This window comes from Salvelinus sp. IW2-2015, linkage group LG19, assembly GCF_002910315.2.
Source record: "Salvelinus sp. IW2-2015 linkage group LG19, ASM291031v2, whole genome shotgun sequence".
Lineage (NCBI taxonomy): Eukaryota > Metazoa > Chordata > Actinopteri > Salmoniformes > Salmonidae > Salvelinus > Salvelinus sp. IW2-2015.
Genome location: NC_036859.1, coordinates 33,408,150 through 33,434,778, shown reverse-complemented (window position 1 = coordinate 33,434,778; position 26,629 = coordinate 33,408,150). Strand labels below are relative to the sequence as shown.

The following is a 26,629-nucleotide window of genomic DNA, read 5'->3' as shown; positions in this document are numbered from 1 at the left end:
CCTGCATATGAACTTGTATCTCTTATGTTAAAAGGATGTACTATTCTTTCAATTGTTTAATTTTACTACAGATGTTTCTCAAATAGTGATGGCCTTTGTACGCTACTGGCTTGAGAGTGAATTAACTATTCTTTAATGCGGTTAATTTATTTTAGTTATCTAGGCAAGTCAGTWAAGAACAAATTCTTATTTACAATGATGACCTACAATGTTAAGTATGTTGTTTGGATAGAAAATAGGCAGGATGGTTTATTGTAAAATAGTAATAGTATAACCTTTTGGTGTGATTCACAAAGTTTTTAGTGGATAAACTGAGTATAGTGACTCCGGTTGCATGCATTGCCAAGTGGTAGTAGTTGTGTGGCCCTCTTGTGACGCGTGCGATTTTTTTTGCAACCGGATGATGTGGTAACTAGCCACCTGACACGGTTGCTAGGGGCCAGCATTGACAACACAGCGGTTTTGTAGCATGTTATGACCCTTACAAGTTGTCAAAAATAGAACAAAGTAGCAATTTATTACTTATTGTAAATAATTAGTTGGTACATTGGGCTGGCTTGATATTCAGTTCTAAAACTTGGAATTTAGCCTTAGAGAAAAAATGTCGAACATACTTTTATCGGAGGTAGGCTGGGACGAGGGCTTTGCCATCCCAGTTGCCAATGCAGAAAATAAATGTTTGGAAGATGAGGTAAGTGTCTGTTAGCTAACAGTTTATTAGCTTATTTGTACCAGAATATCTGACATTTCATTTGTTTCATCTGTATTTGATATAAATCGACATATTTATGCCCCAGTTACATAGCGGACAGTAGGTAGGTATCTAACGTTAACGTTAGTTAGCGAACGTTAGCTAGCTAAAACGAAACAGCTAACGTTAGCTGGGATGAACATCAGTCCAATGTGAAATATGACTGTCATTTGCACTTCCTACCTCTCCACAGCTTCAAATGAAACAAAATCAGAAGTTACAACTGGAGAACAAACTTGGTGGATACAAGGATAGAATACAAGCCATGGCTGAACACCTGAAAAATGTTAGGCAGGAGTTATCTCAAACTCAGGTAAAGCTACTTGCCCATTTTGGAATTCCATGAAAAGAGACTTCTGAGGTTCTGACCCAAAACTATTTAGCTCATGCATAGATCTAGAACATTACTGTATGAGTAGTAGTTATATTGCTAAGTAATTCTGTTTATGCAAGGATCAATGAATAATGCCATGTGAACACAGGTATGACAGTAATCTTTTTGCAACAACTCTGAAATGCTATCCTATAACTGGTTTATTTTTATCTGTACTTTGTTAGGCTCTGTGCAAAGCCAGGGAGAAAGAGACTGAGTCGGAGATGCATTTCAAGGCCCTGGCGGAGAGAGAGGTGGGCCGCCTGCATCAGGAGATTACACAGCTCGACAACGAGCTTGGAGCTCTGAGGGAGAAGAAGAATGCACAAGAGGTTATTCTACATACCATCAACATCCTGGTCTTTCTGTTCTAAAACAGAGGTCTTTCCTCAAAACAACATGGGTCTCTCTCTCTCTCTCTCTCTCTCTCTGTGACTGAGAATTATCTGGTCTGTTGTTCTATTTCCAACTGTTAGTATTCACTGGAACATACAACATATTCAGTGTATGTTCCACTGTATTAGATAAATGTCTAGCCATCTGTTTCCTCAGAACAACATCTTCAAAGCCACCCAGAAGCTGGAAGAGCTGAAAAGCCAGCTGAATTGGGACCAGCAGACCCTGGATGCCTGGCTTGAGGAGTCGGCACACAAGGACGAGGACACCATGGCCATCATCAAGTACGCCCAGCAGGACGAGAGCAGGATACGGGTACGTCATGGGTGTTGTGAGTGACCGACTGATGGGGGTACGTAAACCCGGGTACCCTGCGTGGTCTTGGATCTCAGTTACAGTGGCAAGCAACTACATTCCTTTCAGGATCCTCTAGAATGAACAGTTCACTGACAATGGGATATTTTTTAATGAACAGTACAATATATTTTCTAAACTACTGTTTGCATTCTTTGTTTACAGGAGCTCACCTTGTTGATAGAGAAGATGACGCTTGAGGCCAACCAAAAGCACAAGGCACTGGACAATGAACTGACTGAGACCATATCAGCACAGGTCTAAAACCCCAGCTATCTTACAGTTCAGTACATTAACTAGTACAGAACAACACAGGAATATCAGTCAGTGTTCATTCACCCGCAACTGAGATTCTTTTGTTGACATTTAAGCTACTTTGTGTCCATTGATGACACACTAGAGATTTATACGTCCCACATCAAACAGAAAGCATTTATTCTTCCTTGTTGATATACATCAGAGTGTGTCTCATTTATTGTAGTTGTGCTCTGCCAACAGATTGGTCTGGATAAGACAGCAGAAAACTTCCGCCAGGCTCACCTAGAGAGACAGGAGCTGATCCACCAGTGGGAGAACACCATCGAGCAGATGAAGAAGAGAGACAGCGAGATGCAGCAGTGTTCAATGGTAACCACTAGATGGCAGCCTGCAGTTATTACAGTCAGTCAGTCATACAATATTTGAGCTGACGATGGGATATCATAGCCTGGATAAACCAGATTGAATGCTACACTCACTTTGCTTCACTATCATTTTGTCAAGTTCAACCAGGCTAGGAATATTATAGCAGTTAGAAACTATTGTAAAGACACGAGTTCACTAGTTTACTTTTTCACATACTCACTTGGTCCAGAAACGATTAGATATATTTTATAGGTATTTTATAGTTGAAACAACACTGTTTCAACACCCCTTTTTATATTACGACACCTTAAGATGAATCTATCAAAATCATTAAAAAGGCTACATGAAAGTGACTGATGTACAACTGTGAAGTTTCTAAAATAATGGTCTGACAATGTAAGCAATGGATTTTGCTATATATTTCCAGCTTCTCACCCAAGTCAACCAGGACATCAGAGAGAAGAATGGAGTGATCAAGGAGAAGAAGACCTTCCTGGAGAGCGAGACGGAGAACAACAAGGAGTACGAGAAGAAGATAGCCATGGCCGACCGGCAGGCGGCCAAGCTGAGACGGGAGTTCCAGGAGCAGGAGAGTAACCGCACCAGACTACAGGACGAGGTGAGTCTGTCTGCTGTGTGTCTGTCTGTCCAGAGCTTTCTTCCCAGGACGAAACATTAACAAATTAGTATTTCATAATTTGCGTATATTTATAGGCATTATAACATTGCAATTCATCAGCATTTATACGCATGTAATTACATTTATAGTGTCTTCAAGAAAGTGATTAAAAAAGTGTAACCAAATCATTTAGTCAATGCTTTCTGCTGACAGGTTTTTTTATTCTGTATGACTTCTTTCTATGGGAATGATGGCTTGTCTTATATTTTATTATCACGTATCTCTTTCTAGTTGGAGAGTCTGAAAGGGACAGTGGACAGAGCAGCTACTGATGTCGAGTCCATGAGGTCCCAGCTATCCAACATGAAAAAGGACATCCAGGACAAAAACAACAAGTGAGACATAGAGATCGGCAGGCCTCAGTACCAGTCAAATAGGAATAATTGGAGGCATCGTTTTGGTGGGAACTAACCGTTTACATTTAAATGAATTCCCTCACAGGGATTCTTTATGTAATTCTGTGGAATACCCACCCTCTCATTAGTTCTGGTGTGTGTGTGTGTGTGTGTGTGTGTGTGTGTGTGGTGTTGGTGTGTGTGTGTGTGTAAAAACCTGGTCCAGGATAAAGGGGGCCAAGCTTCATAACACAGCCCTGGAGGAGAAGCTGAAGACAGTGACTGAGACGACCCTCAGCGTGGAGGAGAGGGCCGCTCAGATGGAGCAAGTACTGAAGGAAGAGGAGCAAACTATCAAAGTGAGTGCACTCCACATGATAAAACAATGTTTTTGTTATAATATCAGTATGTTTATCGGAAAGAGTGTCTGCATGGTTCTGGGAATGGCAGGCTGCAGTTGCGTTGAGCTAACTTGTGCATTTTACCTAGCAATTCACATGGTCACAATATGAACTCGATATCGCTAGATATTTAGAAGTATATGAACATTGTATCAATCAAACTGATATATTAAATCCCATTCTGACTGACTGTATTCTCACATTTAGATATTTTCATTTAGATGCTCTGATGTCATTCTATTCATTCCCATGAGGAATGTAGTGTTACATTGTGTTGTGGTTCTCTTTCGTAATTTTGCCAAACGGGGACACATCTCGGATGTCTTTCTTTGGAGCTGGTGAACCATKTGTTGACTTCAGTGTCACATTGTGTTGGTTAATGTACTCATGACCATGTTGTGGTGAACTGTCTCATTCTGCGTCTGTCGTGGGCTGCAGGACATGGACGCCCAGCTGCACCGCCACCGCGAGGTGCTATTCCGTGAGAGCCAGGAGGTACAGGCCCTGAGGTTGAAGGAGAAGGACTCCATGGCCGTGCTCTCTGGGAGCCGGGTGGCCCTCTCCAACCTGGACAGCCGCCTCAGTAAACTGGACCAGAACTCCCTCAAGCAGCAGGAGATCATCTACAACCAGGCTAGACAGCAGAAACACTAGTCTTTCTCTAGTTGTTATTTTCCTATCACTAACAATATGCAATACCCACCCTGTTTATTATCTATGCATAGTCACTTTACCCCTATCTACTGTCGTGGCAGTTTCCTGTATTACCGAATGAGGAGAGTTATAAACCACATACCAGTCAGAGTTATACTTAAATTTCATCTTTAATAATATGAGCTTCAAAATCGCCCTTTGACTCTCAGATCAATTCAGTGTCTATAATGAATTCTGAGAGTCCCTACAAAAGAATACCAAGATCTTTTATAGCCAAGATACACCCCTTTCAACTTACATGACGAACCACAGATCTTAGGAAAACTTCACAAAGGGCCTTTTACTTGAGAAAGGAGTATCCCATAGCCAGATAGCATTAGCTATAAATTATCGTTCAGTTTGGTCTCTAAGACGAGGTTCTAATCTCGTTCCTGGTACTTCATAGTACCAAAACATTACCTCATCCAAGGCATAACTCAATTCTCAACTCTATTCTCCCATCTCAAATACACTCCACTCCTGGACAAGCTCACTAAGGGGAGTGAGCCTCTAGGTCATATACTAGCTCAAGATAAGTGCAACATCAGAGGGGACATACAATGGTTCCAGACACTGCCATACTCCTCCCCCCAATGGGAAAAGGAGGGAGTGACTGGCGTACAGACATTGTGGAGACAACTAACTGGTTCCCCATTAATCACGCCATCCCTTCACATGGTTTAAAAATAGATAAAGACACATTCACATAAGAAGACAATGTTCCATTCTGTCCTCCTCCACTTCTGATATTCTGCATAGCACCAGATGGTTTAACAGATACATTCACATATGAAGACAAGCCTGACCTCTCCCCTCTCTAGGCCCCAAGTGACTTTTCCCTAGCTGAGAAGGGAAAARTGCAACTGCCAACAGTATAGTCCAAAGGGAGACATTCTAATGACAAGTATCTCACATAAGCATATTAGATAAATAAAACATCTTATTTATCTATGTTACCCAACTAATTCTGATTCATCCCCCACACTACGTGTACATATTACCTCAATTACCTCGACTAACCTGTACCCCCTGTATATAGCCTCGTTATTGTTATTTTATTGTTGCTCTTTTATTTTTTACTTTAGTTTATTTAGTAAATGTTTTTTTCTTAACTCATATTTTTCTTAACTGCATTGTTGGTTAAGGGCTTGTAATTAAACATTTCACTGTAAGGTCTACACCTGTTGTATTCGGCGCGTGTGACAAATAACATTTGATTTGAATAGTAATAACAGCATGGTCATTCAACAGACGCTTTCAGATAGCCCTTAGACCACTGTCATATGATCATTATCTATTTCTACCACCATGACCATTATAGCTAGCGTTCGCCCTAATGTCATCACATCTCCTTCTACCATTGGGGTATACAAATCAAATCTTTTCAGTGTCCTGAGGGGGGGAAAGGTGTTGTCGTGCCCTCTTCACGACCTATACAGCTGGTCTTGAGGTGTATGCTTGGTGTAGTGGGTACATCACTAACTCCCTCTCCACCTCAAACGTTGCTACTCCAGGACTTCCAGATCCAGCTGCTGGAGAGGAAGATGTTGCGTCTGCGTGGCGAGGTGAACACGGAGGAGAAGCAGGTCCTGGAGAAGAAGGCCCAAAAGCTGGCCCACAGGCTGGAGGAGAAGAAGAGGACGGCCACCATGCTCACCACCCAACTCAAGAAGCTCCAGGTGGACAGACCTCTCTCGTACTGTAGAATGTTCTTGATACTATTTTTCCTGATGATTTGGGCATTTCTGTTGTTTTTGTCACCTTAAAAGTAGGAAGACTATTTCTTGCAACCCTATCTTATCATAGAAATCATCAAAAATTGTTGGTGGTTTTTCTCTCTCAGATTTTCTGTTTTCAAATTAGTCTCTATTTACAGTTACCATATAATTACATTTTAACTAATCATTATAAAAAAATCTTTATAGACATTCTGTGATTTGACTGTTTCTGTCGTCTGACAGGATGATATTCGCTGTGTGAGGAAAGAGGCGGAGAAGACAGGAGCTGAGAAGAGAGACCTAACCACCAAGATCGAGGAGCTGCACCTGTTCAACCACATCTCCGACAAGGAACTGAAGAAGCTCCGGCTCAAGAAGCAGGTGAGAACGCAGGCGCATGCGCACACACACAGTCACTGTCACTGCAGTTTTATTCAGCCAACCTTGACTTTATTAATCAGATTAAATAAAACGATTATGTGAAACTCATACTCTTACACAGCCACACGTTGCCTCTGACCTTTGACCTTCAGGACACCATGGTGGAGGACAACATCCTGAAGCTGGAGATCAAGCGTCTGCGTGACCTGCTGTACAACAAGGCGGACAGCGTGCTCTCGCTGGAGAAGCGGCGGCTGCAGCTGCAGACGGCCATGAGGGAACGGGAGGAGGAGATTAAAGCGCACCGGGAGATGCTCAACAAGCAGGTCAAGATCACTGACCAGGAGCGCCAAGGACTCAGGTATGTCTAAGACTGGCTCCCAAAAGATACCCTATTACCCAGACAGTATAGTGAATTCAGTGTTCTTAAAGGGATACTTTGGGATTTTGGCTGTGGGGGCTATTTATCTGATGCCTTTAAACCCTGAACCTGGTCATGGGGATCCACAGGGTGTGCAGCCTTTTTCTCCTTCCCAGTACTAACATACCTGGGCCCATATTCATATTTTTAGATCATAATGAATAAGATTGTATGGACGAGGGGGGGCTGATTCCAGATCAGCACTCCTACTCTGAGATGCTCTCTGAATACAGGGCTTGATGATCCAGTGCCATACGAGGGGGGTTGTGTTTGTTTTGCCCAAGGCTCATATAAAGTGGTAATGCGGCACTTGAAAAGAAAGCTGTCAAATGAATTGAACACAGGATAGCCAGACACTTGGTGTTTTGAGCCATTGTGTATACTCTATGTTTAATCAAATCGAGCTTTATTTATACAGCACATTTCAGACATGCAATGCAATGTGCGTCACAGGAAAAAATTWATAAAAACAATGAAAATGAAAACTAAAATATTTACTACATAAGAATAACAATAAAAACTTCTCTGAAATATGCCTCAAGCTCAGCACATTTTAAATGTGGAGSAAATTTCACATAGGTTTACGGGGGTAGGATTTATCAGGCCGTCAATGGTCGAGAAGAGCACTCTCAACTGATTCTATGCGTACACTGATTGGTTAATTTCAGTGCTGAGGTGCATGAGAGACTGTCCAAGGTCGACAAGATGAGGAAGCGCTATGAGATTATGACTGTCTCGATGGCTGCTCCCGAGGGAGAAGAGGAAAAATCACAGGCTTATTATGTGATCAAGGTGAGAATTCCTTCAGACACCAAAAAAACTTCACCAGCCAACTATTGCTTCAGTTAATAATTGATTTGGCTTATTGTGAAAAAATATATACAGTGGCAAGAAAAAGTATGTGAACTCTTTGGAATTACCTGGATTTCTGCATAAATTGGTCATATAATTTGACAACAATAGACAAACACAGTCTGCTTAATCTAATAACACACAAACAATTATACGTTTTTATGTCTTTATTGAACACACCGTGTGAACATTCACAGTGGAGGGTGGGAAAAGTACGGTATGTGAACCCTTGGATTTAATAACTGGTTGACCCTCCTTTGGCAGCAATAACCTCAACCAAACRTTTTCTATAGTTGTGGATCAGACCTGCACAACGGTCAGGAGAAATTTTGGACCATTCCTCTTTACAAAACTGTTTCAGTTCAGCAATATTCTTGGGATGTCTGGTGTGAACCGCTCTCGAGGTCATGCCATAGCATCTCCATCGGGTTGAGGTCAGGATTTTCTTCTGTTGAAGCCATTCTGTTGTTGATTTACTTCTGTGTTTTGGGTCGTTGTCCTGTTGCATCACACAACTTCTGTTGAGCTTCAATTGGCGGACAGATAGCCTTACATTCTCCTGCAAAATGTCTTGATAAACTTGGGAATTCATTTTTCTGTCAATGATAGCAAGTTGTCCAGGCCCTGAGGCGGCAAAGGAGCCCAAACCATGATGCTCCCTTCACCATAGTTTACAGTTGGGATGAGGTTTTGATGTTGGTGTGCTGTGCCTTTTTTTTCTCCATACAGTGTTGTGTTCCTTCCAAACAACTCAACTGTAGTTTCATCTGTCCACAGAATATTTTGCCAGTAGCGCTGTGGAACATCCAGGTGCTCTTTTGCGAACTTCAGACGTGCAGCAATGGTTTTTTTGGACAGCAGTGGCTTCTTCCATGGTCCTCCCATGAAAACCATTCTTTAGTGTTTTACGTGTTGTAGACTCGTCAACAGAGAAGTTAGCATGTTCCAGAGATTTCTGTAAGTCTTTAGCTGACACTCTAGGATTCTTCTTAACCTCATTGAGCATGCTGCGCTGTGCTCTTGCAGTCATCTTTGCAGGACGGCCACTCCTAGGGAGAGTAGCAACAGTGTTGAACTTTCTCCATTTATAGACAATTTGTCTTACCGTGGACTGATGAACATCAAGGCTATTAGAGATACTTTTGTAACCCTTTCCAGCTTAATGCAAGTCAACAATTCTTAATCTTAGGTCTTTTGAGATCTCTTTTGTTCGAGGCATGTTTCACATCAGGCAATGCTTCATGTGAATAGMAAAATCAGATTTTGTGAGCGTTTTTTATATTGCAGGGCAGYTCTAACCAAARTCTCCAATCTCRTCTCATTGATTGGACTCCAGGTTAGCTGACACCTGACTCCAATTAGCTTTTGGAGAAGTCATTAGCCTAGGGGTTCACATACTTTTTCCAACCTATACTGAATGTTTAAATTATGTATTCAATATAGACAAGAARAATACAATAATTTGTGTGTTATTAGTTTAAGAACACTGTGTTTGTCTATTGTTGTGACTTAGARGAAGATCAGATCACATTTCTTGACCAATTTATGCAGAAWTCCAGGTAATTCCAAAGGGTTCACATACTTTTTCTTGCAACTGTAGTTTTGACAGTTGTTAATTGTTTTGAGAACATGGAACTTTGTTTACAAATCAATTGAGAAAAACGTTGTACCATTTTACTTTCTACCGTGGGTAATGTGCTTTTCATAAGGCTGCCCAAGAGAARGAGGAGCTCCAACGTGAGGGAGACGATTTGGACGCCAAGATCCGCAAGATGGAGAAGGAGATCCGAGCGCTGGAGAACACTCTCCACGTCGTCAACAGCCGCAACACAACCTATCGCAAATCCTTCAACAAAGTGACTGAGTCCAGTGCGTACTGTATGAGGAAAGGTTCCCTGTGAGAGAAACTGATTCCAACAAATCAAATCAACATTTATTGGTCACATACACATGGTTAGCAGATGTTAATGCGAGTGTAGCGAAATGCTTGTGCTTYTAGTTCCGACCATGCAGTAATATCTAACAAGTAATCTAACAATTTCACAACAACTACCTTATACACACACAAGTCTAAAGGAATGATTAAGAATGTGTACATATAAATATATGGATGAGCGATGGTCGAACGGCATAGGYAAGATGCAGTAGATGGTATAGAGTACAGTATATACATATGAGATGAGTAGTGTAGGGTATGTAAACATTATATAAAGTGTCATTGTTTAAGTGACTAGTGATACATTTATTACATCCAATTATTGAAGTGGCTAGAGATTGAGCCTCKGACTCTATGCCTCCCCCTCACCCCAAAAAAGATGACACAAATATGCCAGCAACAAATATTGACTCTATGCCATCACCATAGTAACACACACATCAATGTTATCAGTGTTCTATATCTATGAAGGGAAAACCCAACATAATCAGATGAGAGGATATACTATTTATAAACTATTTTATAACTTTAATGYGGTGGTTATTTTGTACTGTTGTTCTGTTCAGATCCTTTTATACTCTTTGTTTTTTTCTCCCCAATTGGTAGCTACAGTCTTGTCCCATCGCTGCAACTCCCATACGGACTCGGACGAGGCGAAGGTCGAGAGCCATGCGTCCTCCGAAAACACGACCCCGCCAAKCCGCACTGCTTCTTGACACAGTGCCCGCTTAAACCGGAAGCCAGCCGCACCAATGTGTCGGAGGAAACACCTCACAACTGGCGACGTGTCATTGTGCATGTGCCTGGCCCGCCACAGGATTCGCTATAGCGTGATGGGACAAGGACATCCCGGCCGGCCAAATGCTTCCCGGGCGACGGTTGTCCAATTGTGCGTCGCTTCATGGGTCTCCCGGTCATGGCCGGCTGCGACACAGCCCAGGATTGAACCCGGATCTGTAGTGATACCTCAAGCACTGCAGTGCCTTAGACTGCTGTGCCACTCGGGAGGCCTTCCTTTTATACGCTATTTTGGTTTTTATTTCTTGCTTCATGCTGTAAAGTGTGTTGGTACAACTCTTTAATGTTTTTATAGAAGTAAACAATGAACCCAAAACTCTGTTTTGAAGGTGAGGAGTATCAGGAGAAACTGAAGCTGGATGAGCAGAAGAGAGCCGTTGAGGAGAAGTACAAGTACAAGAGGAGGCAGATCCGAGAACTGCAGGAGGACATTCAGGTACTTCTCCACCAAAGCAAMCATGACTGGGGCCAGGAGTTTTACTGGACTACTTAACCTGATCAGGAAAACTCCTGGTCCTAGCCTTGACGTGAGCGTGGGTTTTCCACCAGGCCATCATCTTCTCACATGAAACTGGAGTAGAATCATCTTTTGTGTACTTCATTTCCATGTTGTTACTTTACCTCTCTGTCTCTCTCTGCCTTTCCCATTTGCAGTGTGTTAGATCTGTCCTAAGCCCTATCATGATCTCTTTTGTCTTCATCACACGCCTTACATTGGCTGCTCATGTCCAAGAACAACAGGTCCAATATAGACTTGTCTGACAACTCACTCTTAACTATCATACAGTGCAATCATAACTGTGTGTGTGTGTGTGTGCTGGGGTGTGTGGTGTGGTGTGTGTGTGTGTAGTGTGGTGTTGTGTGAGGTGGTGTGTGTGCTGTGTGGTGTGTTGTGTGTGTGTGTGTGTGTGGTGTGATTAAATCGGTAGGGCATGAACAATACACTCGACAACCTGCTTCAAGAGGAGGCCGTTCAGAATGTGAGGACTGAAGAGACCCAGTACGTATCATGTCTCTGAACAGAGAACTGGTTTCCCAGCAGGAAGAAACTCCACAGGTCACAAGCAGGTTTGATACCACCACCCAACAATTCACACCATCGCAACAAGTGTGTTCACACTATTCAATGACGAAAGAAAAGAACCTGAGGAATAACGAAAGTGTACTTCCTACTGAGTAGCCCCCCTTATGTATGCATTCATAAAGCCTTTATAACAGCTACACAATACATATAACGTCTGTCATAGGCAGTCATGAACATGAATTGGTCATAGGGTCAGAAAAAATCCTGGCCCTACTTATCACTGCTCTGTGTTCATCCCTTGCTATTCTCCATGACAGTGCTCCAAACTGACCAAAGAGATCCGGTCGGGCAAGAAGGCCAAGGAGGAGACGTTTGAGGAGAGGGACATTGAGCTGAGGGAGCTGAAGGACTTCAATAAGAATATCAACAAGATGCTGCTGGTTGCCATGGAGGAACAGCCTGACCTCAGATCAGCTCTACACATGTACTTTGTCCAGGTAGCCTTCTTTTCTTTTTACTATAAAAAGTATGACGTTTTTCTCCATGCAGCTGATAATACTATACACTCTTCGAAAAAAGATGCCGCCTAGAACCAAGAAGGGTTCTTCAATTGTCCCCATAGAAGAACCCTCTGAAAATAACTATTTTTGKTTTYAAGTAGAATCCTTTCACTAATACGAGGTTCTACGTGAAACCTTTTACCACTAAAATATTTTAAGTAGAACATTTTTCACAACCAAAGGGTTCTCCTATGGGGAGGAACAAAGATTTTTTTCTTCTAAATGTGTAGGTGTGCAAATTATACCTTTTTAACCTTGTAGAGTTTGGCAAGGCAATGACTCCATTCTGRAATTCTGACAGCAAATTGCACTGATGTTAGTTGATTTCAAGGAAATGCAAAATGTTAGGTTTTAGGGACAGCTAAGTTTCAAACAAATCTAATAAAACAAAACTAATCAATTTCTGGCAACTTACTCTAAAAGCAAACAAGAAGTTGACCCATCCCATTAAGTCTCATTTTGGATGGCCTTTTACTCAGGACTAAAAAGGTCTAATTTAATTTGTGTGTACTGTATGTGTCTCAGGCCAACTTGCCCCTGCCGTCTCCTGCCTCCACCCCTGCCAGCCGACAAAGCTCAAAGACTAACTCTGCTCGCAGCTCCGTCTCTCTCAGGTACGTCACAACTATTTTACACAGTCAATCTAGCTCAGGGGTCTACAATATACATTCCGTAGCCAAATACCCTTTAGAGACAATTTTTGGGGGCCGACGGGTAAAAAAAAATGAAAGAGACTCACAGTTAGGAGCATATCTGAAAGCTACATTCCTTTTCTTCCTGACACATTTTAAAACCCCAAAGGTTTTTCCTGTTTAGCTGTTTTTTGRATGTCTTGTTTTTAGACTGCTACAACGGAATTGTCCATACTGTTATTTCTGAGTCTCAAGGTTTCCAATATTATCTACTGATAATTTACACAGAGTGTACAAAACATTTGAACACCTTCCTAATATTGAGTTGAACCCCCCTTTTGCCCTCAGAACAGCCTCAATTCGTCAGAGCATGGACTCTACAAGGTGTCCAAAGCRTTCCACAGGGATGCTGGCCCATGTTGACTCCAATGTTTCCCACAGTTGTGTGAAGTTGGCTGGATTTCCTTTGGGTGATGGACCATTCTTGATATACATGGGAAACTGTAGAGTGTGAAAAACCCAGCAGCGTTGCAGTTCTTGACACAAACCGGTGCGCCTGGCACCTAATACCATACACCGTTCAAACGCACTTAATCTTTTGTCTTGGTCATTCACCCTTTCAATGGCACACATACAGTGCATTCGGAAAGTATTCAGACCCCTTCCCTTTTTCCACATTGTGTTACAGTCTTATTATAAAATTGATTAAATTAATTTCTTTCATCATCAATCTACACACAATACCCCATAATGACAAAGTGAAAGTCAGGTTTTTAGAAATGTTTGCAAAATTATAAAAAAATTAAAAAACAGATGCCTTATTTGCAGAACTATTCAGATCCTTTGCTATGAGACTCAAAATTGAGCTCAGGTGCTTCCTGTTTCCATTGATCATCCTTGAGATGTTTCTACAACTTGATTGGAGTCCATCTGTGGTAAATTCAATTTATTGAACATGATTTGAAAAGGCACACACCTGTCTATATAAGGTCCCACAGTTGACAGTGCATGCCAGAGCAAAAACCAAGCCATGAGGTTGAAGGAATTGTCCATAGAGCTCAGAGACAGGATTGTGTTGAGGCACAGATCTAGGGAAGGGTACAAAAACATTTCTGTAGCGTTGAAGGTCCCCAAGAACACAGTGGCCTCCATCATTTTTAAATGGAAGATGTTTGGAACCACCAAGACTCTTCCTAGAGCTGGCTGCCTGGCCAAACTGAGCAATCGGGGGAGAAGGGCCTTGGGGTGTGTTCATAAATTCAATCTGGAGTGCCAGAGTGGGCTCAGAGTGCGCTCGGGGCRTTCGTAAATTCGGAGCGTTGTAAAATTGTCTGTTCGTAAATTCGGAGTGTTTCGCTCTCGRAGCGTTCAGAATGCACACTGCTAAAGTTGGCTAGCTTGCTAGCTACTTCCAGACACAAATGAGAGAACACCTCACTCTAACCATTTTACTCGCCCTTGCAGAGTTATCCAGAGCATTGGTGACTAACTGTGCTGCTGGCAACAATTGAATTACGCTTTTTTGCCGATGTTTATCGACACTGGCCATATTCTGCTGGTGTTGAACGTTCGTAAATTCATCATTCTGGCACACTCAGACAATAGTGCTCTGAAATCAGAGTAAATGGCCAGAATCAATTTTCAAACACACCCCTGGTCAGGGAGGTGACCAATAACCCGATGGTCGCTCTGACAGAGCTCCAGAGTTCCTCTGGAGATGGTTGTTGCTCTGGAATGTTCTCCCATCTCTGCAGCACTCCACCAATCAGGCCTTTATGGTAGAGTGGCCAGATGGCCACTCCTCAGTAAAGGCACATAACAGCCCGCTTGATTGCCAAAAGGCCCCTAAAGGACTCTCAGACCATGAGAAACAAGATTCTTTGGTCTGATGAAACCAACGATTGAACTCTTGGCCTGAATGCCAAGCATCACGTCTGGACGAATACTGGCACCATCCCTACGGGTGAAGCTTGGTGGTGGCAGCACCATGCTGTGGGACGTTTTCAGAGGCTGGGACTGGGAGACTAGTCAGGATCGAGGAAAGATGAATGGCAAAAGTACAGAGAGATCCTTGATGAAAACCTTCTCCAGAGTGCTCAGGACCTCAGACTGGGGTAAAGGTTCACCTTCCAACAGGACAACGACCCTAAGCAGACAGCAAGACAATGCAAGATAGCTTCGGGACAAGTCTCTGAATGTCCTTGAGTGGCCCAGCCAGAGCCTGGACTTGAACCGATCAAACATCTCTGGAGAGGACCTGAAATAGCTGTGCGCGACGCTCCGTTTATTTTTATTGTTTATTTAGCAAACTTAAATTTTTTTTAAATATTTTGGGACTTTGTCGTTATGGTTTATTGTGTGTAGATTGATGAGGGGGAAAAACAATTTAATCCATTTTAGAATAAAGCTATAATGTAACAAAATGTGGAAAAAGTCAAGGGGTCTGAATACTTTCCGAATGCACTGTACACAATCCATATCTCAATTGTCTTATGGCTCAGAAATCCTTCCTTAACCTGTCTTCTACTGATTGAAGTTGATTTAACAGGTGACATCAATAAGGGATCATAGCTTTCATCTGGATTCACCTGGTCAGTCTGTCATGGAAAGAGCATGTTTTGTACACTCATTGTGTGTCAATATGTTCTTGTAAAATATAGCTTCTTAAATGTATTTTTCCACTGCAGGTCAGCTGGGTCTTCAGCAAGTAGCAGCCCAAGGGCGGCGTCAGTGCAGTCTCCCCCTGTTAAGACTCTGGAGCTGGGCTTGGGGTTGTCTGTTACGTCCCCTCCTCTCACCTCTCCACGGGACTCCCATCCACCCAGCTCCACCAGCAGCAGCGGCAGCAAGCGCCAGAGCCCATAGAGAAACCCTACAATAGGACAGCCTCACTTACAGCACCAGAAGGCTAATGTGACTGTAGTGCCATTAGGAAAGAGAATGTGTGTCACTGTTCAATGTGTACTGAACAACCGTTTGGTGAGTTGATTGATTTGCATGTTTTTTTTCRTTTTTTGGCAGTGATATGAGAAATACACTTAAATAATATATGATTTACCTTTTTTTTTGAAAGGCACATATTCTCCATTTGTCAGCTAACCTTTATAGAATTGTATTGTAAATGTGCATAAAAAATATGTACTTTTTCTAAATTAAGTTTTACTCCTGGCCATGTGTTTCTGGATATATCCCAATAAAATWGATGGTTGCTTGTCAGAATGATCAATTAGTTGATAATACACTTGTTTTGTTTAAATGCCCAATGTAGTCAAAAACGTGTTTTTTCTGTGTTTTATATATATTTCCACAATATGAGGTTGGAATAATACTGTAAAAATTATGATAATGCCCTTTTAGAGTAAGAGCTGTTTGAAAAGRCCACCTGAAGTTTCAGACTGTTTTGGTGGGATGGTGTTTTGGCCTGCCTGGTGACAAAATTCTTGTTTGAGAAATTGCTCTTTGTTAAGAAGCAATTTTTGTTTCTTTTTGAAATTTTTATTGAAAACAATCCCAGTAAGGTGCTTGATTGTTACCCAGAAATGATGTGATATTGAGATAAAAAAACGGCTTCATTGGACCTTTAAAAAATACTGGTTGAGGTTTTGACATAAAATCTTGTGAGACAGATTATATGGAACAATTCCTCATAGCTATTAAAATAGTTCAAGAGGAGGCGGTCAGACCTTTTTCTGAAATCACTTGTGCCTCAAATGAATTTTGAAAACCTGGGCATTATTTAAAAGGCAATCCCTCCCACAATGAATAGAGGAGACAACTTCCTCATGCTGAACAAAGATTGTCAGACGGACTCGCTGACAGAATCTTCCCACATCACAGCTCAGTCGGTGCTCTGTCTTCTGAAACAACATCATGCTTTCCTATTATTTTGTGTGGATGTGTTGCTTTGTCTGCAGGCAATCCTTGGTAAGTTATCAATTTAACATGTTTTTAATGTTCATGATTTGAAAAGAAAATGTCAGAGGTTTAGCCAGAAAACAGTGACTGTTGAAGCATGACCAAACCCAGATATCAGTGAAGATGTGACTCAGTCATTAGTAGTGAGCATGAGTAAGTCAAACAAACAACAAAGAATTATGTGTGGAAAAGAATAGAAGAATACAATTGAACAAATCAGATGATTGAATGTGGATCAAATGTTTGCTGATATTTAAAATATAGTAGGAAGTAGAGAAGTGTGATTGACTACTGTGAAAACAACGTTATTATGTATTTTGTATTGCTTGTTTGATCATAAAGTAGATATACTAGAATGGGTATAGTCTGTTTGGGCTATCATTCCACTCCTTATAATGTAATGTTTTGCATAAGACACGGAGTACAGGGAGTGGAATGTTTAGCCTAAAACAGGTTTGGATTTCAGGCTAATGAGAGATACAGCTTCATGTCAATATTTACCCCATCAGCTTCAACTACAATGGACCAGGACTATCACGACACAGGTGACAACACCTCCAACTCTTACTACCCCTTACGTGGACCCACCTTTTGGTACTAAACCCCTGGAAAGTGGTGGGTATTTAAGCATAAAGTAAATACATTGAATTATGATACTCGGCTAATTGTCTTTAATTTACTGAAATAATTTGAATATTCTTGCCCAAATATAGGATTTGCAATTCTTCAGATCGCTGTCCAATCTTATCAGGAGCTAAATGAGACCACAGTTGATCCAGTCTTGAGTCAGGTAATATTTAGACCACAGTTGATCCCGTCTTGAGTCAGGTGACATTTCCTCATTCAATCATGGTGGTTTGCTTTTTTTTTCTCCTTATCTATATCCCAGTGTAGCAATGTATGTATATATTTTATATAAAGTTCCAATGCATATGATTTATCTATTATACAAGTATATATATTGGAAAATTAGACTAGATTAGATGAGCTTGAGTTGAACTAAATAGTGAACTATTTTCTCTACTAGCTACAACATCTTTCGGGCACAGCAACCTGATCTGAATATTCGACTGACTGTGAAAACTGTCCAGAAAGTTTGATGGATTATGATCCAAGGCATAGCAAGATTGAAGTTCTAATGGTACATCATGTTCTGCAGATGTAACTATTGTACTGTATTTTCAATGATTTTATGCTGTTTAATATCAGTCATTATATTCATGTTAATAATATATTTGAACTATCATTTAATTGACTTATATTGACATGCTGCACATTCCTGTCACATCTCGGGGAGGCGCTGTAATTCAAGAGTTATGTCACAACTTTTCCCACTTTCATAGAATCTTGTCATCTGYTTCCAGTGTTTTCTGATGGATTTGATGTTGGACTGAATAGTCCTAACTACTGTAATCTTTTCTTTGGCTATAAACATGTTACAAATACTGCAACTGTTCTCACACTCATGTTAATTCAACGGATCCAGTGACTTCAGTCTTTTTTTAACTTCAAACATAAAATTGTTAAGTGTTTTTAATTGAKTATTCACAAATATCAACGTAAAAAATGTACCATGTACATTTTAGAACGATGTTTGAAACAAAGTCACRTAGGCCTATGTTATTATGAACATACTGAACCAGAGGGCTCCAGAGAGTGTAGCCTACGTTTATTTTACCTGAGTAGTCAGCAGCATACCATCCTGCATCCCACTGCTGGCTTACTTCTGAAGCCAATCAGGGTTGTCCTTGGATGGGAGACCAGATGCTGCTGGAAGTGGTGTTGGAGGGCCAGTAGGAGGCACCTTTTCCTTTGGTCTAAAAAAAATATATCCCAATGCCCCAGGGCAGTGATTGGGGAGATTGTCCTGTGTAGGGTGCCATCTTTCGGATGGGATGTTAAATGTCCTGACTTGTCCTGACTCTGTGGTCACAAAAAATCCCATGGCACTTATCATAAGAGTAGGGGTGTTAACCCTGGTGTTCTGGCTAAATTCCCAATCTGGCCTTCATACCATCATGGCCTCCTAATCATCCCCAGTTTACAATTGGCCCGTTCCTCTCCCCTGTAACTATTCCCCAGGTCGATGCTGTAGATGAGAAAATCCAGTTGTTGGTGTAATTCTTTAATTTTACTGAGCCCACTTCCTGYAAAAGCATTAGACAGGCAGGGCTAGAATCAGATTGTGGAGTATGTTTGACATTGGGTGTGTTCGTAAATTCAATCTGGAGAGCCAGAGAGTGCTATGGGCGTTCGTAAATTCAGAGCGTTTCGCTATCGGAGCGCACACTGGACGCCCTGGCCGTGGACTAGGGTTGATACGAGCCTTCTGACCTCACAACGACAGTCAAGCTAACTAGCTAACGTTGGCTAGCTTGCTAGCTACTTCCAGACACAAATGAGAGAACAATCTCACACTGACCATTTTACTCGCCCTAGCATAGCTGGTTAGGCTGTTTTCATGTTATCCAGAGCGTTGGTGACTGGCAACAATTTAATTACACTTTTTTTAACCGACAATTACTGACACCGGCCATATTCAACCGGTGTTGAGCGTTCATTTATTCTGCGCTCTGGCACACAGACGAGAGTGCTCTGAAATCAGAGTAGATATTATTATTTTTTACGAACGCACCCATTGTATTGTCATTTAGTGGGGACTTGAGTTTCAATTTGTATTACACTTCGAACACACCGACAGTATCAATACGCAAAACAGGACGCAGCATCATCTGGATATGTATGCAACAACAGTTTAACATTTTCCTTCTGCTACCTTTTCTATGAAGCCGTCTACGCAGACAGTTTGACGCATACGTTCGATAAATCCAAGGTATACACCACGCCGAACGCACTGCAACTTATTAAAACATAYAGGCCTATGGGCTAGTCTACATGAGGTGTGTGACTATGATTTTAAAAAGTTGCCAAAAAGAGGCTTTGTTTCTTATGCTGGGCATCATTCACAAGTAATAATATATCATTCACAAGTGGTAGGCTAATATTGTCACCCATCAGACTATTCTTGATTTAATCTTGTCTTTACATATACTACATAATATATGTGTGTAATTTGTTTTGATTAAGAATGGACGCTTTTTAGAATGGACGCTTTTCCCCGTGGTTTATTTTCATGCCAGCCAGATAGTCTATAYTCCTGTTGCAAATATAAGAAATGTGCTTAATATTAGGAAAGTTGAGAAAGAAATATAGTGGGCCAAGCATATAGAAAGTTGATGGGATCCTCCTCTTTTTATTAGCAGCCATCACTCTGTTTTCTCAGGCAATTGCATAGCCTTTTGAAATGTTGCGCAACATGAGCTCATGGGCTCTCATGAAGTGTTTGATTAGATTTTAAAATACATTTGCATTGCTGTCAGAGTGATTAGAGGGACAATAGAGTAATGAGTACCAGGCAGTTAGAAAGTTTGGTAAGCTACTATTGACTAGCATCAGAGCTTGGAGAAACCTAATTACCGTGACTAAACGATCATCTGGAATTTGACTGCCTCCATGACTCGTGACCGCAGGTGTGGCGGTAATATGGTCACCCCAACAGCCCTAAACGAGAGTTTCTATTGGAGAAATTCAGGTATGTTTATCCCCGTTTTGTTCCGTTTGCTTCCGATTTAAGAAACGTTTTTCAACAGAATCGGCGGAATGGATACAATCCTGATCATGCATAGATAGAGCTGCCGCTTTCAAGGAGCGGGACTCTAACCCGGAAGCTTATGAGAAATCCCGCTATGCCCTCAGACAAACCATCAGACAGGCAAAGCATCAATAGAGGACTAAGTTCGAATTRTACTACACCGGCTCCGACGCACRTCGGATGTGGCAGGTCTTGCAAACCATTACAGACTACAAAGGAAAGCACAGCCAAGAGCTGCCCAGTGACACGAGCCTACCAGACGAGCTAAACTACTTCTATGCTCGCTTCGAGGCAAATAACACTGAAACATGCATGAGAGCACCAGCTGTTCCGGACAACTGTGTGATCACGCTCTCCGCAGCCGATGTGAGTAAGACCTTTAAACAGGTCAACATTCACAAGGCCGCAGGGCCAGACGGATTACCAGGATGTGTACTGCGAGCATGCGCTGACCAACTGGCAAGTGTCTTCACTGACATTTTCAACCTCTCCCTGTCCGAGTCTGTAATACCAACATGTTATAAGCAGACCACCATAGTCCCTGTGCCCAAGAACCCTAAGGTAACCTGCCTATGACTACGGCCGGGATCCCATAGCACTCACTCTGTAGCCATGAAGTGCTTTGAAAGGCTGGTCATGGCTCACATCAACACCATTATCCAGAAACCGTCGACCCACTCATTTGCATACCGCCCTTTCCACCTGGACAAAAGGAAACCTATGTGAGATGCTATTCATTGACTACAGCGCTCAAGCGTTCAACACCATAGTGCCCTCCAAAGCTCATCACTAAGCTAAGTACCTGGGACTAAACCATTCCCTCTGCAACTGGATCCTGGACTTCCTGACAGGCCACCCCACGGTGGTAGGGTAGGTAACAACACATGCCACGCTGATCTCAACACGGGGCCCTCAGGGGTGCGTGTCCAGTCCCCTCCTGTACGAGACAGCCTTAAGGGAGGAGGTCAGAGAGTGGCTGTGGCATCTCTGGAGGACCTAAAAATAGCTTGTTTGCATGTTTTTTAGTTTTTTTTTTTTAACAAACTGGGACAACTGGCAGTGATATTGAGAAATACACTTAAATAATATATGATTGACCTTTTCTTTCTGAAATGCCATATTTTCTTTTGTCAGTTTATTTATAGTATTATGTACTCTTTGTAAATTCATTTGGTACTCCTGGCAATGTGTTTCTGGATATACCAATAAAATTGATGGTTGCTTGTCAGAATGATCAATTAGTTGATAATACACTTGTTTTGTTTAAATGCCCAATGTAGTCAAAAACGTGTTTTTTCTGTGTTTTATATATATTCCACACGATGAGGTTGGAATAATACTGTAAAAATTATGATAATGCCTTTTGAGTAAGAGCTGTTTGAAAAGAACACCTGAAGTTTCAGACTGTTTTTGGTGGATGGTGTTTTTGACAAAATTCTTGCTTGAGAAATTGCTCTTTGTTAAGAGCAATTTTTGTTTCTTTTTGGAAATTTTAATTGAAAACAATCCCAGTAAGGTGCTTAATTGTTACCCAGAAATGATGTGATATTGAGATAAAAAAACGGCTTCATTGGACCTTTAAAAAATATTGGTTGAGGTTTTGACAAAATCTCGTGAGACAGATATATGGAACAACTTCCTCATAGCTATTAAAATAGTTCAAAAGGAGGCGGTCAGACCTTTTTCTGAAATACTTGTGCCTCAAATGAATTTTTGAAAACCTGGGCATTATTTAAAAGGCAAATCCCTCCACAATGAATAGAGAGACAACTTCCTCATGCTGAAAAAGATTGTCAGACGGACTCGCTGACCAGAATCTTCCACATCACAGCTCAGTCGGTGCTCTGTCTTCTGAAACAACATCATGCTTTTTCCTATTATTTTGTGTTGGATGTGTTGCTTTGTCTGCAGGGCAATCTTTGGTAAGTTTCAATTTAACATGTTTTTAATGTTCATATGATTTGAAAAGAAAATGTCAGAGGTTTAGTCCAGAAAACAGTGACTGTTGAAGCATGACCAAACCCAGATATCAGTGAAGATGTGTCTTGAGTCATTAGTGTGTGAGCATGAGTAAGTCAACACAACAAAAAATGATGTGTGGGAAAAGAATAGAAGAATACAATTGAACAAATCAGATGATTGAATGTGGATCAAATGTTTGCTGATATTTAAAATATAGTAGGAAGTAGAGAAGTGTGATGACTACTGTGAAAACAACTTTATTTTGGATTTTTGTGATCATAAAGTAGATATACTAGAATGGGTACTAGTCTGTTTGGGCTATCATTCCACTCCTTATAATGTAATGTTTTGCATAAGACACGGAGTACAGGGAGTGGAATGTTTAGCCTAAAACAGGTTTGGATTTCAGGCTAATGAGAGATACAGCTTCATGTCAATATTTACCCCATCAGCTTCAACACCTACAATGGGACCAACGACTATCACGACACAGGTGACAACACCTCCAACTCTTACTACCCCTTACGTGGACCCACCTTTTGGTACTAAACCCCTGGAAAGTGGTGGGTATTTAAGCATAAAGTAAATACATTGAATTATGATACTTGGCTAATTGTCTTTATATACTGAAATAATTTGAATATTCTTGCCCAAATATAGGATTTGCAATTCTTCAGGTCGCTGTCCAATCGTATCAGGAGCTAAATGAGACTACAGTTGATCCAGTCTTCAGTCAGGTAACATTTAGACTACAGTTGATCCTGTCTAGAGTCAGCTGACATTTGGACTACAGTTGATCCAGTCTAGAGTCAGCTGACATTTAGACTACAGTTGATCCAGTCTAGAGTCAGCTGACATTTAGACTACAGTTGATCCAGTCTAGAGTCAGCTGACATTTAGACYACAGTTGATTCAGTCTAGAGTCAGGTAACATTCAATCATGGTGTTTTTTTATTTAAAAAAAATGTTTATCTATATCCCAGGTAGCAATGTATGTATATATTTTATATAAAGTTCCAATGCATATGATTGATCTATTATACAAGTATTTATATTGGAAAATAAGATCTAGATTAGATGAGCTTGAGTTGAACTAAATAGTGATAAATTTTCTCTACTAGATCTACAACATCGTTCGGGCGAAGCGACCTGATTTGAAATTTCGACTGACCGTGAAAACTGTCCAGAAAGTTTGATGGATTATGATCCAAGGCATAGCAGATTGAAGTTCTAATGGTACATCATGTTCTGCAGATGTGAACTATTGTACTGTATTTTCAATGATTTTATGCTGTTTAATATCAGTCATTATATTCATGTTAATAATATATTTGAACKTATMATTTMATTGACTTATATTGACATGCTGCACATTCCTGTCACCATCTGGGGGAGGAGCTGTAATTCAAGAGTTATGTCACAACTTTTCCCACTTTCATAGAATCTTGTCATCTGCTTCCAGTGTTTTCTGATGGATTTGATGTTGGGCTATTTGCCTTGGATCATACCCATCAAACTTTCTGGACAGTTTTCACGTTCAGTCGAAATTTCAAATCAGGTCGCTTCGCCCGAACGATGTTGTAGATCTAGTAGAGAAAATTATCACTATTTAGTTCAACTCAAGCTCATCTAATCTAGATCTTATTTTCCAATATAAATACTTGTATAATAGATCAATCATATGCATTGGAACTTTATATAAAATATATACATACATTGCTACCTGGGATATAGATAAACATTTTTTTTTAATAAAAACACCAATGATTGAATGTTACCTGACTCTAGACTGAATCAACTGTAGTCTAAATGTCAGCTGACTCTAGACTGGATCAACTGTAGTCTAAATGTCAGCTGACTCTAGCTGGATCAACTGTAGTCTAAATGTCAGCTGACTCTAGACAGGATCACCTGTGTCTAAATGTTACCTGACTGAAGACTGGATCAACTGTAGTCTCATTTAGCTCCTGATACGATTGACAGCGACCTGAAGAATTGCAAATCCTTATTTGGGCAAGAATATTCAAATTATTTCAAGTATAAAAGACAATTAGCCAAGTATCATAATTCAATGTATTTACTTTATGCTTAAATACCCACCACTTTCCAGGGGTTTAGTACCAAAGGTGGGTCCACGTAAGAGGGTAGTAAGAGTTGGAGGTGTTGTCACCTGTGTCGTGATAGTCGTTGGTCCCATTGTAGGTGTTTGAAGCTGATGGGTAATATTTGACATGAAGCTGTATCTCTCATTAGCCTGATCCATACCTGTTTTAGGCTAAACATTCCACTCCCTGTACTCCGTGTCTTATGCAAAACATTACATTATAAGGAGTGGAATGATAGCCAACAGACTAGTACCCATTCTAGGTATATCTACTTTATGATCACAAAATCCAAATAAAGTTGTTTTCAACAGTAGTCATCACTTTCTCTACTTCCTACTATATTTTAAATATCAGCAAACATTTGATCCACATTCAATCATCTGATTTGTTCAATTGTATTCTTCTATTCTTTTCCACACATCATTTTTGTTGTTGTTGACTTACTCATGCTCACTACTAATGACTAAGACCACTTCACTGATATCTGGGTTTGGTCATGCTTCAACAGTCACTGTTTTCTGGACTAAACCTCTGACATTTTCTTTTCAAATCATGAACATTAAAACATGTTAAATTGATAACTTACCAGGATTGCCCTGCAGACAAAGCAACACATCCAACACAAAATATAGGAAAAGCATGATGTTGTTTCAGAAGACGAGAGCACCGACTGAGCTGTGATGTGGGAAGATTCTGGTCAGCGAGTCCGTCTGACAATCTTTGTTCAGCATGAGGAAGTTGTCTCCCTATTCATGTGTGGAGGGATTTGCCTTTTAAATAATGCCCAGGTTTTCAAAAATTCATTTGAGGCACAAGTGATTTCAGAAAAAGGTCTGACCGCCTCCTTTGAACTATTTTAATAGCTATGAGGAAGTTGTTCCATATATCTGTCTCACGAGATTTTGTCAAAACCTCAACCAATATTTTTTAAAGGTCCAATGAGCCGTTTTTTTATCTCAATATCACATCATTTCTGGTAACAATTAAGCACCTTACTGGGATTGTTTTCAATTAAAATTTCAAAAAAGAAAAAAATTGCTTCTTAACAAAGAGCAATTTCTCAAGCAAGAATTTTGTCAAAAACACCTCCCACAAAACAGTCTGAAACTTCAGGTGGTCTTTTTCAAACAGCTCTTACTCTAAAGGGCATTATCATAATTTTTACAGTATTATTCAACCTCATCGGTGTGGATATATATAAACACAGAAAAACACGTTTTTGACTACATTGGGCATTTAAACAAAACAAGTGTATTATCAACTAATTGATCATTCTGACAAGCAACCATCAATTTTATTGGGATATATCCAGAAACACATTGCCAGGAGTCCAAATGAATTTACAAAGAGTACATAATACTATAAAGGTTAGCTGACAAATGGAAAATATGTGCATTTCAAAGAAAGGTCAATCATATATTATTTAAGTGTATTTCTCATATCACTGCAGTTGTCCCAGTTGTTAAAAAAAACTAAAAAACATGCAAACAAGCTATTTTTAGTCTCTCCAGAGATGCCACAGCCAGGTCTCTGACCTCCTCCCTATAGGCTGTCTCGTACAGGAGGGGACTGAGCACGCACCCCTGAGGGCCCCGTGTTGAGGATCAGCGTGGCGGATGTGTTGTTACCTACCCTTACCACCTGGGGGTGGCCTGTCAGGAAGTCCAGGATCCAGTTGCAGAGGGAATGGTTTAGTCCCAGGGTACTTAGCTTAGTGATGAGCTTTGAGGGCACTATGGTGTTGAACGCTGAGCTGTAGTCAATGAATAGCATTCTCACATAGGTGTTCTTTTGTTCCAGGTGGGAAGGGCGGTATGCAAATTGGAGTGGGTCGACGGTTTCTGGGATAATGGTGTTGATTGTGAGCATGACCAGCCTTTCAAAGCACTTCATGGCTACAGAGTGAGTGCTATGGGTCGGTCGGTAGTCATTTGGCAGGTTACCTTAGGGTTCTGGGCACAGGGACTATGGTGGTCTGCTTAAACATGTTGGTATTACAGACTCGGACAGGGAGAGGTTGAAAATGTCAGTGAAGACACTTGCCAGTTGGTCAGCGCATGCTCGCAG

At 41.0% G+C, this 26,629-nt stretch overlaps 2 protein-coding genes and 2 long non-coding RNA genes across 4 annotated transcripts in view; 2 read left to right on the top strand and 2 right to left on the bottom strand.

Annotated features, from left to right (window-relative positions):
- Positions 1-26,629, bottom strand: part of LOC111979369 (eukaryotic initiation factor 4A-II-like) — a 336,073-nt gene that overhangs the window by 8,662 nt on the left and 300,782 nt on the right. The window lies entirely within an intron of this gene.
- On the top strand, positions 27-16,154 carry ccdc39 (coiled-coil domain 39 molecular ruler complex subunit). Its single transcript, XM_070448990.1, is given in 21 exon segments — positions 27-691; positions 945-1,064; positions 1,310-1,456; positions 1,677-1,835; positions 2,040-2,132; positions 2,373-2,501; positions 2,926-3,117; positions 3,409-3,512; positions 3,739-3,871; positions 4,352-4,546; positions 6,121-6,285; positions 6,568-6,705; positions 6,858-7,066; positions 7,795-7,918; positions 9,688-9,847; positions 11,042-11,148; positions 11,642-11,711; positions 11,714-11,776; positions 12,049-12,233; positions 12,822-12,910; positions 15,616-16,154. Coding segments are annotated over 21 exon segments (2,850 nt in total). The 5' UTR covers positions 27-601; the 3' UTR covers positions 15,794-16,154.
- On the top strand, positions 22,909-23,941 carry LOC111979785 (uncharacterized). Its single transcript, XR_002879367.2, has 3 exons — positions 22,909-23,020; positions 23,118-23,194; positions 23,579-23,941. It is a non-coding gene; the product is annotated as an uncharacterized lncRNA (long non-coding RNA).
- LOC139029302 (uncharacterized) lies at positions 23,966-24,658 on the bottom strand. The gene is made up of 3 exons (XR_011481607.1): positions 24,558-24,658; positions 24,386-24,461; positions 23,966-24,043 (listed from the first exon to the last, which is right to left on the bottom strand). It is a non-coding gene; the product is annotated as an uncharacterized lncRNA (long non-coding RNA).